Below are 18787 nucleotides of genomic sequence, written 5' to 3'. Positions count from 1 at the left end.
ATGCCGGGAACCTGGAACCTCTTCCAGGTCTCCCACGAGGGTGCAGGGTCCCAAAGCTTTGGGCCGTCCTCAACTGCTTTCCCAGGCCACAAGCAGGGAGTTGGATGGGAAGTGGAGCTGCCGGGATTAGAACCGGCGCCCATATGGGATCCCGGTGCGTTCAAGGCGAGGACTTTAGCCGCTAGGCCATGCCGCCGGGCCCGAACTCTAACCTTTTTAAAATAACTAACAGAATGCCAGGCTTCTGGCTGTCAGCTGGCTTAGCCTCAGCTATTGCCAGCATTTGGGAATGGATCAGAGAAGTGGAATTCATTCTCTCTCTCTCCCCCTCTTTCCCTTTGTCTTTCAAATACATAATTTAAGGGACTGGCATGGTGGCTCAACTGGTTAAACCTCCTCCTTCAAGTGCTGGATTCCTATATGAGCACCAGTTTGTGTCCTGGCTGCTCTGCTTCCAATCCAACGCCCTATTTATGGCCTGGAAAAGCAGCGAAGGGTGATCCAAAGCCTTGGGACCTTGCACACACGTGGGAGACCTAGAAGAAGCTCCTGGCTTCAGATCAGCTCAGCTCTGGTCATTGTGGCCATATAAAACTGCCTTTCCAGTCAAAATAAGTCTTAAAAACAAATAAAAAAAACTTCCTTGTGGAGTCTTGTAGCATCTCCTCCCATCAGCCTATGGAGCCATTCAGTATCTGGAGACGTCAGCCTGTGACACCACCTGACGGCAAGCTGTGACATAGGAGCTAACTAAGCTGACAGGGTGTGGTTGCCAAAGCTGAGAACATGGTGCTGAGCAGTTCCTCAGCACGTGCTGATTTGTGTCTGCAGGACACTCGAATGTCTGCCGTATCATGTCTACCTGGAGGCAGTCGGGGTGCCTGTGGGGTGTACTCCCCGGTCCCTGTCCAGGCTGCAGAACCGCCATCACCTGGGGCACTTCCGGCCGCAGTGTCCGCTACAAGACTTCCGCCTGCGAGACTTCCGGCCGCGCAGCGCCTTCGGGGGGACCCCTTCAGACATCTGAGACTCAGCGCTGGTGGCGTCCAGAGAGTCACCGCTCCAGAGAGGCACTTATAGCCTCATGGCAGTCTCCTACTCTGGTGTGGGCCAGTGTTGGGCCGCGATGCTGGGCTTGCTGCTGCTGCTGCTGCTGCTGCTGCTGAGGCACCCGGTCAGGATCGCAGCAAGGGACCAGGGACATCCCAAGGGTGCGCACAGCCCCTGGGTGGTGAAGGCTTAGGACCATGCAGGATGAATTCATGAGCAATGACGGGGTAGACCCTGGGAGACGAATCCCTGGGTGGTGGGTGTGGTGGGCTTCACCTAGGGTGTCCTCTGCTCCTTGTGCCTTCACCTCAGGTGTCCCCTCTCCTGCACTCTGCGCCCTGTCCCCTCCCAGCCTGCGGTCGGCGTGCAGTACAGGGGAAGGTGCTGGGCGGGACACCGGCCGCAGAGTCCAGGTGGCCCTGGCAGGTGAGCGTGCACTACGCTGGCTTCCACATCTGTGGTGGCTCCATCCTCAGCGAGTACTGGGTGCTGTCAGCTGCACACTGCTTCTACCGGTGAGGGCAACCACCTTCTCCGCATGGGGCGGAGGGGGCGGGACGGGTCCTTCATGTGAGGCGGGAGGAATGTGGGCTGGCTCTACCCTCCAGGAACCTCCCTCGACCCTGCAGGGAGAAGAACATCAAGACCTTTGACTTGTACGTGGGCCTCATCAACCTCCTGAGGGCCAACAACCACACCCAGTGGTTCGAGGTGAACCGGGTGATTCTGCACCCCACCTACCAGCTGAACCACCCTATCGGAGGGGACGTGGCACTGGTGCAGCTCAAGTCCCGGATTGAATTCTCCGACTTCGTGCTCCCTGTCTGCCTCCCACCTGTGAGCCTGAACCTCAGCCGCCTCTCCTGCTGGGCCACAGGATGGGGGCTCACCTCACAGCAAGGTCAGAGCAATCCAGAGGTCCCAAGACAGGTCACAGGAAGTCCAGCTAGGTGCTAGGAAGGATGACCAGAGGTGATCAGGCAGATTGACACAGTAAAAGGAAGAGGAAGTTCAAGGTGACTGAAGCCCCAAAAACTTGATTATACATATTATGAATAATTAGGAAAAAAAAGTCCCTGGAGGGTCTGATAAATGTCTTTAATTTAAAAATGAAAATTCTGAATGATCTGGTTAATACACATTATACTTACAATACACACACTGAATTTTTCACCAAAACCAAGAAATGTTTACAAGAGGTGATAGTTATAAACACATTTTTGGAAAAGAAGCAGCACAGAAGTCCAGTTTCCTCATAGAGGTTTGTGGGCAGGATAAAGGTGTGTTTTGCAGAAAAGACTGAACCCCACCCCATCAGTCAACACGTGTTATGACCAATGGGGACATTATCCCTGACTGCTTTGCTACAAGCGGAGCAATAGTTAGAGCTGCACTTGAGCATGAAATCAACATGCATCAGGAACACTAATTTAAACACCTCATTCTCCTGAAGAGTTTACATTGACTTAGAAATCTTTAACCTTTACTATATAAAACAGTTTCTGTGCTTTTCTGCGTAACTTCCTGTGCTTTTCTTCCCCCAAGGTTTATACAAGGGCGCTTTAGAATACAAATATTAATGGATATTGAAATGAGATCTTACAAATTGCATTTGCTGATCAGTTGCAATTATTGACATTTGCATATTGATCTTACATGCAACCACTATACTGAATTTGTTTTAATGATAAACTGATTTTGTTGATAATTTTAGATAAAAGATTATATTTTCTTCAAATAAAGGCTGCTTCATCACTTCCTTGCCTTATTTTCTCTTTTATTTATTTTTATTTTCTTATTGCAATAGTTGAAACCTCTAGTGGAAATGATACTAGCTGTCCTTTTCCTGCTTTTTCTTTTTAATTCAAAGTGCTCCTAATGATTTATTGTCAGTTTATGCCCTTACCTGGAGATTTCAGATTGATAAATTGCACCAGATTAAGAGACTTACACTTTATTATTTTTTTTTAAGATTTATTTATTTTATTATGAAGTCAGATATACAGAGAGGAGGAGAGACAGAGAGGAAGATCTTCCGTCCAATGATTCACTCCCCAAGTGAGCCGCAGTGGCTGGTGCTGCACCGATCCGAAGCCGGGAACCTGGAACCTCTTCCGGGTCTCCCACGAGGGTGCAGGGTCCCAAAGCTCTGGGCCGTCCTCGACTGCTTTCCCAGGCCACAAGCAGGGAGCAGGATGGGAAGTGGAGCTGCCGGGATTAGAACCGGTACCCATATGGAATCCCGGCGCATTCAAGGCAAGGACTTTAGCCGCTAGGCCACGCCGCCGGGCCCTATGGTTGGTTTAATTAATTAAAAATATATGTCCATATTGATTTTATTCAAATACTTATAGTAATTCCTCAGAGGATTACCTAATTTTCTCCTTTAATCTGTTGGTGCCAGGAATAGGTACTTAATGTGAATACCTTTGAGCTGTTAGGAAAAGTGCATTTGGTATTTCTGCAGTATTTAATAACCAGGATGTGTTTTTGTTTGGAACTTTGCCACATATGTGAGCCGAGTGTGAGTTTGTTGCTGACTCATCCCATCTCTTGTCAACGCGTTTGTGTAGAGTTGGATACTTTCCTGTTTATCTGTGTTCTCTGGAAAATGGTTTCTATGAAAGCAGAAAGGTTGGATTTGATCTGTCCATAAAGCACTCTGATCTGAGTGATAATGAAGAGTGCTGCGTTACCTTCTGTTATGGCTCTGGTTGTTCTCAATTTTAAAATTTGCTGTTGGGCCAATTTTGAGGGATCACCTTTGTCAAAGTTGGGGTGCCATACCTGTATCACATGTGTTTTCATCAGCAGTGCACAGGAATTAGGGGTCCCTTTTGCTGGATGTAGCATTTACACACTCATATTGGACATCAGTTTTACCAGATAAAGAATTCTGGGCTGTGTAATAGAGACTATCGTATCCAATGTGAGGATACAATGCAGTGTGCATCTCTACTTCCAGATCAAGGATGGACTCCCAGTGAAACTGTGAAATATATCTTGACAATAAGATTCTGGACTCTCTGTTATTGTCCATGCCGACAATATTAGAATACACTTAAATAGCAGAATAGTGGACTTATGACTATGAAGAATATACTACTGTAATATATGGGAAATCAGTAGGGTGGGTAGAAGATTTGGGACAGAGGTAAGGGAAATCCCAGAGCCTATGGAATTGTATCATAAAATCATAAAATAAATAAAGAATTCTAGGCTGCCTGTTTTCCCGGCAGTGCTCTGCTTTCTTCTGCCTGGACTTATGTGAGAAGCCAGCTGCTAGCTCTAACCCCTGCATGTGTGTAATAGTCCCCCTACCTTCAGGATTTCTCCTCAGCTCTTTTGTTCACCTTTCTAATTCATTCTGACCTTCTTGAATCTGGGTTGTTGTTTTCAGTTCTGGAGGTTTTGTGTTTCTTCTGCCTGGGCTCTTCTTTCTAAAACTAGTGCCTCTTGTGACATCCTGAATGCTGTGTTCTCCCTCCCCTCCATACTCTCTCTGAGTTCAGCTGGGATCAGTTCTGTGACCCATCTTTCAATTCCGTTGATCTGTTTCCTTAGCTGCACCAAGTCTTCTGATTTTTCTTACTTTTTTAATCTTTCCACTGTAATTATTTTTTATTTCATGTTGTTTATCTTTTAGAAATTCCCTTTCTACTGTCAATCATAGTTGCTTTAAAGGCCCTACCAGACATAGCCGTACCTGAATCTCCCACAGGCTTGTCACTTGATAATGGATCCAGCATCTTCCTTGGGTGCTCCAATCCTGCCAGTTCCTGACATTGTGGGAGAATGTTTGGTAAAGTCTGCATCATGGCCCAGGTTGCTCATCAGTCGCTGAGCCAGCTTGGGTTGGTGCTGCCCTCTTGACCTTGACTGCATCAGAATGCTGTGCTTACTGGGAAGACTCTGCCTTGCCCTGAGTCTATAGGCTCTGTGTACCCATGTCAGGCACTCCAGTTCTACGTCCAATTTCAGCCTTAGTCTCAGCCAAGGAGTATGTGCCCCAACTCTGAGAAGGAGTCTTCTACCTGCTCCTGTTTCTTCCTAATAGGGGCTCTGAAGGAAGTTTCATCCAGCCCTCTGCGCAGCTGACCTCTGGGGACTCACCTCGAGGAGAAGCAGAATGTGCTGGGCCCTGGGGACAGCCTTCCCAGTGGCTGGAAGTTTCTGCTTTCTCTGAGAGAAGTCACTACTTTCTCTGAGAGAAGCCACACCGTGGGTCTGGGTGGCAGAAAGAGCAGGCTGGCCGTTACCCTCTCCCATGAAGGGGCTCTGTGGGCCCTTCACTGCCCCCAGAAAGAGTTGCCAGGGAGACTGCATCATCATGGTGGTGTGGGACCAGCCCCTGTTGTCCCTGCTCCTCCCACATGTGGGTGCAGCCACTCCCTGTGGGTGCCCCTCCTGCTGAGTGCCAGAAGCAATCCTTGCCATCCAGACAGTAGCCCTCATCCAGTTCCCTCTCCCAACAGGTCATTCCTCAGATGAACTGCAGGAGGTCCAGCTGCCTCTGATCCCAAGAACCCTGTGCCAGCTGCTCTACGGGCATCCATCCTACATCACGCAGGATATGCTGTGTGCTGGGGACATCTGGCATTTGAAGACAGTGTGTGAGGTGTGCTCCCACATGCACAATAGAAGCTAAGGCCAGGTGGGAGTTCCTTGGAGTGTCTGTGTCCAGACAAGGAGGTCAGGGCCGTGCCCAGTGCCCTGGAACCATGAATGCACCTCCTGCCTGCAGCCTGGGAGGGACTATGAGTGGGGACAGCGGGCCAGCCCCATATGTGGGGTCAGCCCACAGAAAGCCCCACTCTTCCTTTGCAGGGAGACTCTGGGGGCCCACTGGTCTGTGAAGTCAATGAGACCTGGGTGCAGATTGGAATAGTAAGCTGGGGTCGTGGTTGTACCCAGCCCATGTTCCCTGGAGTGTATGCCCGCGTCTCCCATTTCTCACGTTGGATTCGTTATAACATAGAAGTGACACCCAACCCTCCTCAGCCAACCCCTGCCCTTGCCCCTGCTCTCCCCTCCACTTCCAGTGTGCTGGTGGCTATGCTGGTCAGCCTGCCAGCTTTGTGAGTACCAAGACTGCCCCTCCACCTGTAGGCTCTACCTGCCCCAACAGCACCTCACACCTTCAGCCAAGTGAGGGCCATCTGCTCAATCCTGGGTGCCAGGTCTGAAAAAGAAAAGGAAAAGGAGAGTCCAGCATCTGGGGACTTTCCAGGGAAACGGGGTGCAGAGAGGCCAGAGTCTAGGCCCTCTGTGTCTGCAATTCCATGAGATCATTAAATATTTACGATGCAAGCATCCCAGAGCACCTGCACTGTTTTTTTTTTTTTTCCACTCTGCAGTGGCTGTGGGCTGCACGGGCTGCCTCCCGTGTGTTTGCACATGGAATGGAGCATCTGTCCATCTTGCCTGACAGTCACGGCAGGAACCAACAGCATGAAAGGAGCAGTGTTGTAGCAGAATCATGGTCCTTTTGAAAACTGAGTTGAAGTTTGCAAAGGTATAAGGCAGCAGACACGTGGATAGTTTCCGTTTTCTGATTTCTGGAGTGATACCACGGTGAACACTGGCCCAGAGGTGAGTTTGAGTCCTGGATGGCATGTGGGGTCTCAGGATGGAGCAGAGAGCTCCAGGAGCTCCTCATGTGGACATGCTGCCCCAGCAACCCACAACTAAGAGAGCTCATCCCTGGCAGGACAACCAACACCTGGCATGCCAGTAACCCTGAGAACAATACATTAAAGACCTGGTGGGAAACTTTTTTTTTTGTTTAATTACAAGGTCAGATATACAGAGAGGAGGAGAGACAGAGAGGAAGATCTTCCGTCCGATGATTCACTCCCCAAGTGAGCCGCAACGGCCGGTGCTGCACCGATCCGAAGCTGGGAACCTGGAACCTCTTCCGGGTCTCCCATGTGGGTTCAGGGTCCCAAAGCATTGGGCTGTCCTCGACTGCCTTCCCAGGCCACAAGCAGGGAGCTGGATGGGAAGTGGAGCAGCCGGGATTAGAACCGGTGTCCAGATGGGATCCCGGCGCGTTCAAGGCGAGGACTTTTAGCCGCTAGGCCACACCGCCGGGCCCTGGTGGGAAACTTAAAAAGTAAATATAAAGGTAAAACGAGACTCAAAAAAGTATGAGGGAGGGTTCCAGGTTCCCGGCTTCGGATCGGTGCAGCACCGGCCCATTGCGGCTCACTTGAGGAGTGAATCATCGGATGGAAGATCTTCCTCTCTGTCTCTCCTCCTCTCTGTATATCTGACTGTAATAAAATAAATAAATCTTAAAAAAAAGAATATTGATGATTTATCTTTAAAAAAAAAGTATGAGGGAGCATTTTTGCAGTCTTCTTACACAAACATTTAAGAGCACAAACCATCAATCAGAGTAGAGGGAGATATTTATTTATTTATTTATTTATTTATTTATTTATTTATTTATATTGGAAAGTCAGATATACAGAGGAGAGACAGAGAGCAAGATCTTCCAATCACTGGTTCAATCCCCAAGTAGTCACAACAGCCACTAAGCTAATCCAAAGCTAAACTGATTCAAGCCAGGAGCCAGAATCTTCTTCCAGTTCTTCCATTCGGATGCAAGGTCCCAAGGTCTTGGGCCGTCCTTTACTGCTTTCCCAGGCCACAAACAGGGAGCTAGATGGGAAGCAGGGCTGCCAGGATACAAACTGGCACCCATATGGGATCCTGGTGCATGCAAGCCAAGGACCTTAGCCACTAGGCTATTGTGCCAGCCCCCCACTGCCTTTTTAAGATATATTTATTTACTTGAATTTATAGAGAAAAAGAGAGAGAGAGAGAAAGAGGCAGTGGGGTCTTCCATCTACTGGTTCACTCATCAAATGGTCACAATGGCTGCAGCTGAGTCGATCTGAAGCCAGAATCCAGGAGCTTCCTCCAGATCTCCCATGTGGATATAGGAGCCTAAGAAATTCCTCTGCTGCTCTCCTACTCTTCCAGACCATAAGCAGAGAGCTAGAATAAAGTGGGGCAGCTGGAACATGAACTGATGGCACATGGGATACCAGGGCTACAAGTAGGACCTGCTATGCCACTGTGCTGGGCCCCAGATGCATTTATTTACTAGGAAAGAAGGAAGGAAGGAAGGAAGGAAGGAAGGAAGGAAGGAAGGGTAGAAAGAAAGAAAGAAAGAAAGAAAGAAAGAAAGAAAGAAAGAAAGAAAGAAAGAAAGAAAGAAAGAATTCCATCTACTGGCTTATTCTAAGATTTTATTTATTTTTATTACAAAGTCAGATATACACAGAGGAGGAGAGACAGAGAGGAAGATCTTCCATCCTATGTTTCACTCCCCAACTGAGCCGCAACGGCCGGTGCGCGCCAATCCGAAGTCGGGAACCAGGAACCTCTTCCAGGTCTCCCACACGGGTGCAGAGTCCCAAAGCTTTGGGCTGTCCTCGACTGCTTTCGGCCCCCACATGGGATCCCGGCGCGTTCAAGGCGAGGACTTTAGCCGCTAGGCCACGCCGCCAGGCCCTATTGGCTTATTCTAAAAATGGCTTCATCAGCCTGGGCTGGATCATACCAAATCCAGGAGCCTTGGATCTCTTCTGGGTCTCCCACAAGCATGGGAGGGGTCCAAGCACTTGAGTCATCCTGTGTCACATCAGCAGGGAGCTGGATTAGAAGTTTCATCTGCAAAGATACTCCATTGATCAGGGCCCCCGTTACCCAGCTGCCTCCACCCCTCCACCGAACTTTACTGAGATCCAGGCATGTGAAGTACCAGCTCTAAACTCAGCTCGGAGTCTAGACTCATTTGGGAGGCAGGCATCCCTCATGGCAACCCCGTTGAAAGTCATTGGTAACGAATAAGTCAGGGAGAACAGCTCTTTGGCAAATGAGAAAGGCACAGAGCTTTCTGAGTTTCAGGGTGTCAAGAGGAGACCTGATCAGGGGCTACAACAGCCTGCTTTTCAAACTTCTTGCTTTGCGCTTAGTGAATGTTCTCCATGGTTGCATGGGTTGGGAGTCCTACTGCAGGAGCCCTCCCAGGGAATAGCATTGACCACGACATGAGAAGGCCAGATGCTGTGCATGCTCTTTCAGAGTGCAGTGAGAGGAGATGCCACATAAGGATCTGCAGGATCTTGAGGTGTCCCTTAGCCTGGCCCTATCTGACATCCTAGGAGCTGGGCCCTGGCAGACAGCTCTTTCCCAAGCGTTAAAGTCTGTGTGTGCTAATGAATCAGCTGATGGGCCACAGCTTCAGGAAGGGGCTGGTTACTCAGAAAGACCCAGAATTAGGTGGGGAGCTTCACCCCACTGGCAACCTCAGCAGATAGGGGAGGGCTGAGGGCTGAGTTGATCACCCATGACCATAAGTTCATGAGCCACACCCATGTCACGTGGAATTTTCTGCCACTGTTGCTCACAGAGGGCATAGACCCTCAACACCCTCCCCCACAGCTCATCAACAGCACCTCTGCAGTCTTTGCGCCATCCTTTGTCATAGACTAGCATTTGCTAGTGAACGCGTCCCTGGTTCTGAGAGCCCCAACTAGAGAAGGGCTTGCCGGTTGGAAGCACAGGGCACCAGCGGGGGCGGGGGGGCTGTGATTGACAGCTCAAGGAGAGGCAGGGGCTGGCACTAGGATGCAGAGAGTTGTTGCCTGAGACATTGGCATCCCATTCAAGGCTGGTTCAGTTCCAGCTGCTTCACTTCCTCATGCACTGGTTGCTGTGGACTGAGGCTGAGGGGCCAGCTTGTTTCTTCTGCAGAAGCAGGCACTGGGGCTTCTGCTTAGCCACTTGCATCTTAATGATTGGCCTGCTTTTCTGAATTTTTTGACCAACTTGCAAGGTCACGTTGTGTCTTCTAGACATTAATTTGCTTCAAATTCAAATTAATTTACAATTTAGTTCCTATTTCTTACACTCTTTCTGTTGGTAACTTACTGCCCTTGGCTCTTTCTTGGAAAGTTGTTTAACTCACTGCAGTGAAAGACCTCCCTCCGGGCCCGGCATGGTAGGCCTAGTGGCTAAAGTCTTCACCTTGCACATGCCAGGATCCCATGTAGGCACCAGTTCATGTTCCGGCTGCTCCACTTCCCATACAGCTCCCTGTTTGTGTCCTGAGAAAGCAGTCAAGGACAGTCCAAGACCTGCATCCACGTGGTAGACTTGGAAGAAGTTCCTGGATCCTGACTCCTGGCTTTGGATTAGCTCAGTTTCTGCTGTTGCAGCCACTTGGGGAGTGAATCAGTGGACAGAACTTTCTCTCTGTTTCTCTTCTTCTCTGTGTATCTGAATTTCCAACAAAAATAAATAAATCTTGAAAAAGAAAAGGAATTGAGGCAGACATACGCTCCCCTGTTCTCCTGGGCTTGGGGTGTGGTCAGCAGAGGCATGGTAAGGCCCACAGTTTGGGAAGCCTGAGACCAACCCAGGTGCAGCCCCAGTCCTGGTCATTCCTGCAGCCCTGCTGGCCTCCAAATCTTCACTAAAGAAAGAGTCTGTGCAGCCACATGGGGGCAGGTCAGCCTCTTTGCAGGGAGTTCTCTGTGGCTGCTCTTGCTGCTGCTGACCCACAGACATGTGGGCTGGGATCTCAGCATAATGCCCAAAACAGGCCCTCCTGGAAACATGCTGATAAGTTGGATGGGAAATACAATGAGATAAGGGGGCTAAGGACAGCAGGTGGGAGTGTGTCAGGAAGGGACAGGCCCTGGATTTCAACAGCACCTAACAAGATACCCAGCCCATGTATAGTGGAACTGGTTAGGTTGAAGTAGGCTTCAATGCCCATTGACATGTGTGAGAGCTGAATGGGATATGGGATAGACTGGACTAGTCTGCTACACATACTGGCAAGCACGGGAGCCAGGACAGGGGGCGGGCCTGGTGGGGGTTATTGTGGGTTGCTCCGACTAGGCTGTAGCTCCCACTGGTTTATGTGAGGGCTGAGTGTGTGCTGGGCAGAACCAAGCTGGACTGCAACACCCATTGGTTCCAGTGGAAGACAGGGCTGGAAACAGAACCAACCCAGCAATTGCAACCACCAGCTGATTGGGGTGATAGACTGTGCCGGGCCCTGTACTTGCCAGGTACACACAAGAATCTGGTCTGGGATCACCTCAGACAAAGTTTCTTTTGGGATCTCCCCAATCGAGCTGCCAGACTCAGAACCCTAACCATGAAGAGAAGTGCAGGTTCCATGGTCTGCCATCGAGTGCAAGTGCCAGAGCCGAGCCTCTTAAGGAGCTCAGACGGAGCAGTGGAGAGCATAACCAGGTGCACATGGAGGGTATGGCAGTCTACCAGAACCTGCAGAGGACACCTGGCACCACAACAGAGGACAGAACTAATCAATCAACTACCACAGCCATATGTTGGCAGTGAAAAACTGGGCAAACAGAGACTCTAAGGTAGACTATGTCAGTCAGTGGATTCGGCAGCGACCTCACTGTGCTTGGAATGGTGAGACTGGCAGCAATTCATAACTATTGAACTATCAAAACCACTTGAGCAAGACCCTTGAAGCATGCCCCACATCAGGGACCTGGGCTGGGTGGGATAATGGGTGAGGCTTCTCCCTTTATCTCCCCCTTTACTCCAGATACAGGGAAAAAATGTGAAAATAATAGTCTTATCCACTTTCCTGTAGCCCTTGAACCTTTCTGCCCTAATTCACTATGTAAAGATTGTCAAAAATAAAGAGGAAAAAAAAAGATACCCAGTACAGGTGTGAGGGAATGGGCCAGGCACCCTCTCCTACCACAGGATGATGAACAGGATGCGTCCCAGCCCTGCAAAGAGCTGGCAGCGATGTCTGGTGGACACAGGGCCAGCTAGCAGCCTGTGAAGGGCAGCCTTGGTTCCTTACTCTCCCCAGAATAGTCAGGCCACCCTTTGCCCCTCCCTCGCTTAAAGGCTTGTTGTGTCTCCCAGTCCAGCCCTGGTGAGGATGGGGGCGGGATCGGTGGTCTGGGGAGGGCCTTAGCCGTAGCTGGACCCTGTGGGGGTTCCTCTGACCTACTGGCCCATTCAGTTAGGAGCTGGGCTGCTGGCAAAGCTAGCCCTCTCTCTCCTCCTGCCCCGCCCCTCTCCCATGAGACTCCTTCCTCCCCAGCCTCTCCTTCCACCAACCCCCAATCCGCCTGCCCACTGGCTCCTCCTCCCTGGGCTGCAGAGCCTGATTCTCAGTTCCTAAGTGGGGCTCTTGCTTCTTTACGAGTCTCCCACTCTATAAAAGAGGCCGAATGAGCTGTAAGCAACTGGTCTGGCCACAGTCTTGCAGGCTCGGTTAGGTGCGGAGCAATGGGGCATGGGCGTGGCCACACTCTTTGTGCTTGGGCCCCACCCTGACTCCCCGGGTCTCAGGCTGTGCAGAGGGATGGAGCAGGGTGGCTGACAATAGTGAGAAGCGTGATGGGAATTTCATGTGCTGACTGGGATCCTAAACAGTTTGCAGGCACATCTGGCAGAGGCTCCAGCCGTCTGTTTATGTTCGCAGTGAGGACATATTTTCCAGCGCGTTCTTGGGGATTGTCTCCTTTGGAGGCAGGCAGGGGCAGGCAGGCCTGGGGAGGCCGCGGGTGGGGCATTGGGCTGCGCCCACCCGCCAGGGGCCCACCCTTCAGCTGATGACGCAGACGCCAATGGCTAAGGAAGGAGCCAGAGGCAAATCCTCACCCCACCCATTGGGAGGGACCTGAGCCAGACACTTCTCCATCCCACCCCCACCGGCATCTGTCTCTCCTTTCTCCCCAGCCCCGTGGAGGGGCCCACAGGTGCGTAGTCCTGGGGACAGCTGGGAGGCGAGGGGATCCTCATCCATGGAGGATGGCTAGGTCCAGAGGTCTGGGAAAATGGCCTCAGGGAGGAAGCCCAGAACAGGCAGGTGTTGCACACCTCTGATCCAGGGCCCATCCCCAGGGAAGGTAAGGGCCAGGTGGTCAGGTGAGGAGGTTGGGGCAGGGAGGGCTGAAGAACTGCCAGGGAGAAGGGCCAGACCAGCCCCCCCCCCGTCCCAGTCCTTTAGCTCTGGGACAGCTGACAAACTGTGTGAGGAGCCCCCCGTCCCACCCCTGTAGGATCAGGGTTTGGAGGTGGCTGGCAGTGGTGGGGTGGCTGTGCCAGCTGGGGCTCAGCCCTGCCCGCTGCTGCGCTGGGTCGCTGTGTGTGGTCCTGTGGGAGCCTCTCGTTTGTTTTTCTTTCTTTTTCCCTCCACATCCTTTTTAATAAAATGCATTGGAGCAGAAGGCAGATACGACCTCCAATGTCCTTATAAAGTGTGTGTGTTCTGTGTGTGTATGTGTGTTTATGCAGTTAGGGGTCTCTGGTAGGGTGCTCTGTCCCCAGCTACCCAACAGTTCACAGCCTTTCTAGGCAAGGGGAGGGGATCCCAATGTGGGAGAGCTGCAGATACTTGCATGTGCACATGACTGGGAGAAGACAGGGAGAAAGAGTGGTGGGGCAGCCACGACTATACCTCTTGGGCCCTGGGCAGCTGTCTCTACCCCGGGCAGCTTGGGAGGGGCTCAACCAGATCTCTGGCCCTGCTGAGTAGTGGGACGGCCTCAGGGTCTCACACAGAAGGCTTGCATTGTAGACAGCAGTGTGGATGCAGTCCTGGACCTCAAGCAGCAAACAAGATCTGCAAGTCTTCATCAGAGACATGGAGAACCAGATCTTTGCCCAAGAGATGATCACCCTACACTGGGTTGAGTATGCCCCCACACACCCATTTACACATGCATGGCTTGTATATACACACTCATACACCATATTCCACTTATATGCACACATGCCCCCACATGTATGCACACATCTGTCCACACATATGCATTACTTGTGTTTACATACATATTTCTTGTACAACACACACCTGCACATATGAAAATGCATGCACGCATTTGTGTGACTTGTGTGCACATGCACAAGCATGTACTGTATAATATACACACACACACACACACACACATGCATGGCTGCCAAACCCAGCATGATCCCTCAGAGTTTCTGGCCTAAGTCTTCCCAGCCTGGCCTCCTCCCCTCCCTGTACTCGGGCAAGCTTTGTGGGAGGCAAAGAGAGGCAGCCAGCAGCTGAATCCTGGATCAGCTCCGTGCTCGGCTCTCCAGAGGGCTGCTAGGGCTGGTGCACACATGTGAGAGGCCCATGACCCCCAGTGCAGGCATACAGTGGACCCCAGACCTGATTTACAACAGGGCTGCTGCACATGTGTCAAAGACACCGTGTTAAGCCCCAGTGTAAACATAATATATAAGTTACCACAGGCTGTTACAGCCTTCACTGGCCCCACCTTGGAGTACTGGGACTCAGCAGGTGAAAAAACTTTCCTGTGCCGACAGCCACAGCCCAGGGCAGGCAGGAGCTTTTGTGGGACCCTATGGCAGGCAAGAGCTGGGGCAGGGCTGACACAGGAGCTCAGGTGGGTGGAGCACAGAACCCGGACGCACAGGCAATCTTGCACCAGCCGTGTGCCCTGAGGCATGGGCTCCCTCAGGCCATGTCAGGGTTCTCCACAGGAGCTGAGGAGCAAGTGGGGGCTGCCCCAGCCCTGAGCACAGGAGGAGCACCCTGGAAAGACCAGTGGTTGCTCAGGTACGACAATGCAGAGCATCCAAAGCACATGCATATGTACATGCACCCACACAAGCACATGTGATCCTGGCTCCTCAGCTGGGTCCCTCTGCTCACTTCTGCCCTGGACACCAGTGGGAAACCATGAGGCCATCCTGTGTTGGAGGCTGGGTGGCAGTAGCTCCTACAGGGCAGACCCTCGCCTAGTCCATGGGCAACAGGACTCCACCTCTACCAGCCTCAATGTCCCCAATCTCCTCAGTTTCTCCCATGAAACTTCAGATGCAGCTGGCTCTGGGCCACATCTGTCCCTCTGTCCCCTCCCCATGTGCACACTGCAGCTCTGACTCCCATCTGCAGGAGTCTCTGGGCTGCATGACCTCAGTGTGGACCAAGCAGCAGTGTTCACAGCTCACACAGTGCCCTGCATGCGGGCAGGCACCGGACGGGGTAGTGGGAGCAGGAAGCTTCCCTGGGGGAGCCCATGACAAGGGGCCGCCTTGGGAATGCTGCCCCTGGGCAGGACTCTTCCCACTCCTTGGCTCATAGGAGCAGGCAAGACTCACCCCTCTATTGCTCCTAGGTGAAGACAGGAAACCTTTAGGACCTCTCCACTTCTGGCTGACTGCCTGTCCCTTGCACATGCCTTGGTCTGACACCACTGCCCCACAGGGCCCTGTCCTGGAAGATATAGTGCTTCCTTAAACCCACATCTTTGGCCGACAGCTCCTGCTGAGGTTGCCTTTGGGACCCTGAGTTACCACAAAACCCCTCTAGCTGGGCCAATCTCACCATGCCCTCTGTTGGCTGGGGCCCCAGCCACTCTCCATCAGAAGCCCAGCATGGGAGCTGCAGGGGCTATCTGGTCAGTCCACCCTGACCCCAGAAAGGCCCCTGGCCCCCAAGGCCTTGTTTGTGAAACGCCTCCCCCGCCCCCTGCCCACTACCTACCAACATAAAAGTTCTTGGCCCAACAGGCTGCCTGCAGGATGAGGTGGCTTATCTAGGCCCCACTGAGGGATTCTGACGGGCAAATGGGAATGCTGGATGTTACCTGGGCCATGTGAGGTTAGCGTCAGAAGGCCAGAGATACTGGCCAAGGGCTGGAATACAGGGCAGGTGAGAGGCCAGGTTGTTCCAGGGAGAGGCAGGCTGGCTCTGGCTTTCTGTCCAGAAACAAGGAGGGGGACCAACTGTGGGTGAGAGAGGGAGACAAACCTAGGGCCTCAGGTACCCCTGCCTCCGTCCCTGCTGGGTTTGGGTGGACTCTAGGAAGCTGAAGCCATGTGGACAGAGGTGGGCTGTGGGCAAGAAAGGGCAGGGATTGCTGCAGTCTTAGACCCAGGCAGGAGACCCTTGCTGATGGGGGAGAGGGCTCACGCTGGCTTCAGGCCCCAGAACCTCAACTTCTGCCTAAGATTCATCCCTCATCAGAACCTGGGGCGTGGGAACACAGACTACAGGCCAGGCTTGCTCAGCAGGGTGGGGTGCAGCTGCCCAGGAATCCTGAGGGGACAGAAGGGAGCTGCAGAGACAGCGGGCAGGGGGGTGCTGTTGGGGCAGCAGAAACTGCTCCACCTGCCCTTCAGAGGGCCTGGGGAAGGAGTACCAACCTCCCAGGCAGCTACCGATTAGGGAAGATGCTTGCAGGAATCAGGGCTCTGGCACTCCGGCCTCTGCTGAGGCTGGGGGAGAGGCAGAAGGGTTTCAAGCCAGCCTGATGTCCTCATGAGGCTGAGGCTGAGCCTTCGCCCAAAGCAGTCCCATGGACATGGACTTGACCACTTAGCCCAGAGACACCCCACCTCCACCCACCTCCTAAGCCCTGGGAGCCCACTCCAACCTGCACCCACCCTCCATCAAGGGACAGGGGCTCAGCAAGGGGGCCCACAAGGTTCCGTAGACACCAAGGAAGGCTCCATGGACACCAGCGAAGGGCAGGCCTTCCTTAGGGTACAGCAAGAAATGAGCAAGGGTCTGGGGGTCAGGAGGCCATGGCTTGTGTGTCTAGATCATGGCTCCTGTCCCTGGGCATGGGAGAGGCAGCGTCTGCCTGTGTGTACCCAACATTTCTGGTGTCCACTAGAGCATGTCTTACGTAGCTTGAGTGCAAGATGCAGCTGTTCCAGAACCTTCTGCCGGAGCAGGGATGACCAGGTGCCCTGAGGTGAATCCGCTTTTCTCCAACAAGAGGGAACACTCGGCCCCATGCTTCCATTTCTGGAGGTAGCCTGGCACAGGCCATCCCAGGGCTTGCAGCAGGCACAGGGCACACTTGTGTAGCTGAGGCCAACAGAGTTGGTGGAAGTTGGTGGGAGTCGGGAGGGACCAGCAGGGGTGGGTGGGATCAGCCAAGGACTACAAGTCCCTGTGTTCCTGGCAGGGCACATGAACATTGCAGGCATTACCAGCTCTAAACTATGGGTTCTAGGCAGACAACCCAGCCCTGGACAGCATGGGAGCTGGCCCCCAGGTCTGAATAGTTGCAAAGTGCATTGGGACACCCAGTGCTGGGCAAAGCAGAGGCTGAGAGGTCAGGGCCTCCTAGCCCTGGGCAACCCTGCTACTCCGTCCAGGCCTGAGTGCTTGGTATCTCGTTCTGGGCACTGGTCCTCCCTGGGGGTTCAAACCCTGCTTCCTGGGCCTCCTCTTCCAAGGACCCCTGGCCAAGGTGGGATATGTGCAGTGGTTGCATACATACAGGGGCACCAAGGGGCGCCCTGAGGCCTGGATCGCACAGTCCCCACTACACAGTCCCCTCCTCCCATGTGCCCTGGGGGCTATTTCTTGAGGAAGACTCCAAGCCCAGCCTGCAGCCCTCACTGTGATTAGTCTTGGGGAAGGCAGAGGCAAGATCCAGTTGTGCCTTAGGGGCACAGGCTGGCAAGGGCTGGGTCACACGGGTTGGAGGAACCCAAATTCCAGAGAGACCATGGTGGGCCCTGCTGGACCTGAGCTCAGGCTCTGTTTCTGGAAGCCTCTGGCCCTGCTGGTACAGCACCCTGAATCCCCATCGCTGTGGCTCAGCTCCCTCCCAGGAGCCTCTGCCCCTGCAACTTACCCAGCTCCCCATGCTGCCCAGTATCCATCCCCACCAGCACCACCCCCAATCCAGGCCCTCCCAACCTAGGCTAGGAAGGCCAGTGCTCTGGTCCCTGGTCTGGAAGGCTTGCAGGTGAGGGGCAGGTGCTGGGCCATATCAACCATGTGGGGTCTTGCCACTTTTTATTTATTTAAAAGTCAGAGAAGGAGAGGGAGAGAGAGAGAGAGAGCGCTTCCATCTGCTGGTTCACTCTGCAGCGGCTACAATGACCAGGGTTGGGCTGGGATGAAGCCAGTAGTTTCTTCCAGGTCTCCCATGTGGGTGCAGAGTCCCAAGGACCTGGGCCATCAACAGGGAATTACATCGGAAGTGAAGCAGCCAGGACTCGAACTGATGCCAGTTTGGGATGCTGATGTTGCAGGGCTCAGCTTTACCTGCTGCCCCAGTCTGGGTCACCTGAGCAGGCCCAGGGCTGCTATGTGGCTGGTCATGCTCACTCTGTATCTGCTCATTGTGCAGGGGCTGCCTCTGGGGGCCTTGACATCTGCCCACTCTTCAGACACTGGCTGCCATGGCCTTCCTCTGCTATGGCCTCTCTCACCCTTCCCCTTGCACATCCACCACTGCAGCTCTCCCAGTGAGACCTTGCTTCACCCGTGTGCACCTGTCAGCAGTGCTTATCACTGAAACTCTACGTGTCCCTTGCTAAGAACAGCACCTAGCAGGTACTTGCTCCTTACGTCCACTCTCCTAGCTCCAGGCTGCTGTCCTGTGACATACCCTCCATCATATACCATTTCCCCTGCCACCCCATGCTGCCTTGCTCTCACTTGCCCAGAATGGCCCTGCCTCCATTTGCACCTGCTTGCCGGCTCCCACCTGCTTTGTGCTCTGGGGGCACCAGAGCATCAGGATCCTGGGCAGAGTTAGGGTTACGGAGCCCTAAGGGTCACCTTGCAGGACTGTATGTCGTGTTAAAAAGTGACAGTGGAGGCCCCTGGATAAGACCTGCTGCCCTCACCTCTACTCTGCTCTCCCCACCTTCCCTGCCCCTCACCCCAGCTGTGCAATGCTCAGAACCAAAGCAGGATTCAGCACCC

At 52.9% G+C, this 18787-nt stretch overlaps 1 protein-coding gene across 2 annotated transcripts; it reads left to right on the top strand.

The window, feature by feature from the left end:
• Positions 1-997: 997 nt before the first annotated feature.
• PRSS38 (serine protease 38) lies at positions 998-6380 on the top strand. 2 transcript variants are annotated; one of them, XM_004586537.2, is made up of 5 exons: positions 998-1211; positions 1403-1565; positions 1680-1951; positions 5526-5668; positions 5878-6380. In XM_004586537.2, exons 1-5 carry the CDS (start codon positions 1085-1087, stop codon positions 6130-6132), a joined length of 960 nt encoding a protein of 319 aa, XP_004586594.2. In that variant the 5' UTR covers positions 998-1084; the 3' UTR covers positions 6133-6380. The 2 variants fall into 2 exon arrangements, with proteins under 2 accessions (XP_004586594.2, XP_058533486.1); XM_058677503.1 differs by having other exon boundaries at positions 5526-5704; positions 5878-5998.
• Positions 6381-18787: the final 12407 nt, after the last annotated feature.

This window comes from Ochotona princeps, chromosome 19 (assembly GCF_030435755.1).
Source record: "Ochotona princeps isolate mOchPri1 chromosome 19, mOchPri1.hap1, whole genome shotgun sequence".
Classification (NCBI taxonomy): Eukaryota; Metazoa; Chordata; class Mammalia; order Lagomorpha; family Ochotonidae; genus Ochotona; species Ochotona princeps.
Note: the sequence above shows the minus strand (reverse complement) of the source record. Positions and strands in the feature narration are given on the sequence as shown.

What these genes read in the sequence shown, in the direction of transcription:
- PRSS38 (XM_004586537.2), top strand. Translation starts at nt 1,085, where the DNA reads ATGGCAGTCTCCTACTCTGGTGTGGGCCAGTGTTGGGCCGCGATGCTG. An exon ending in GCTGCACACTGCTTCTACCG is followed by an intron (nt 1,566 to 1,679) that starts GTGAGGGCAACC and finishes TCGACCCTGCAG; the next exon opens with GGAGAAGAACATCAAGACCT. An exon ending in GGGGCTCACCTCACAGCAAG is followed by an intron (nt 1,952 to 5,525) that starts GTCAGAGCAATC and finishes CTCTCCCAACAG; the next exon opens with GTCATTCCTCAGATGAACTG.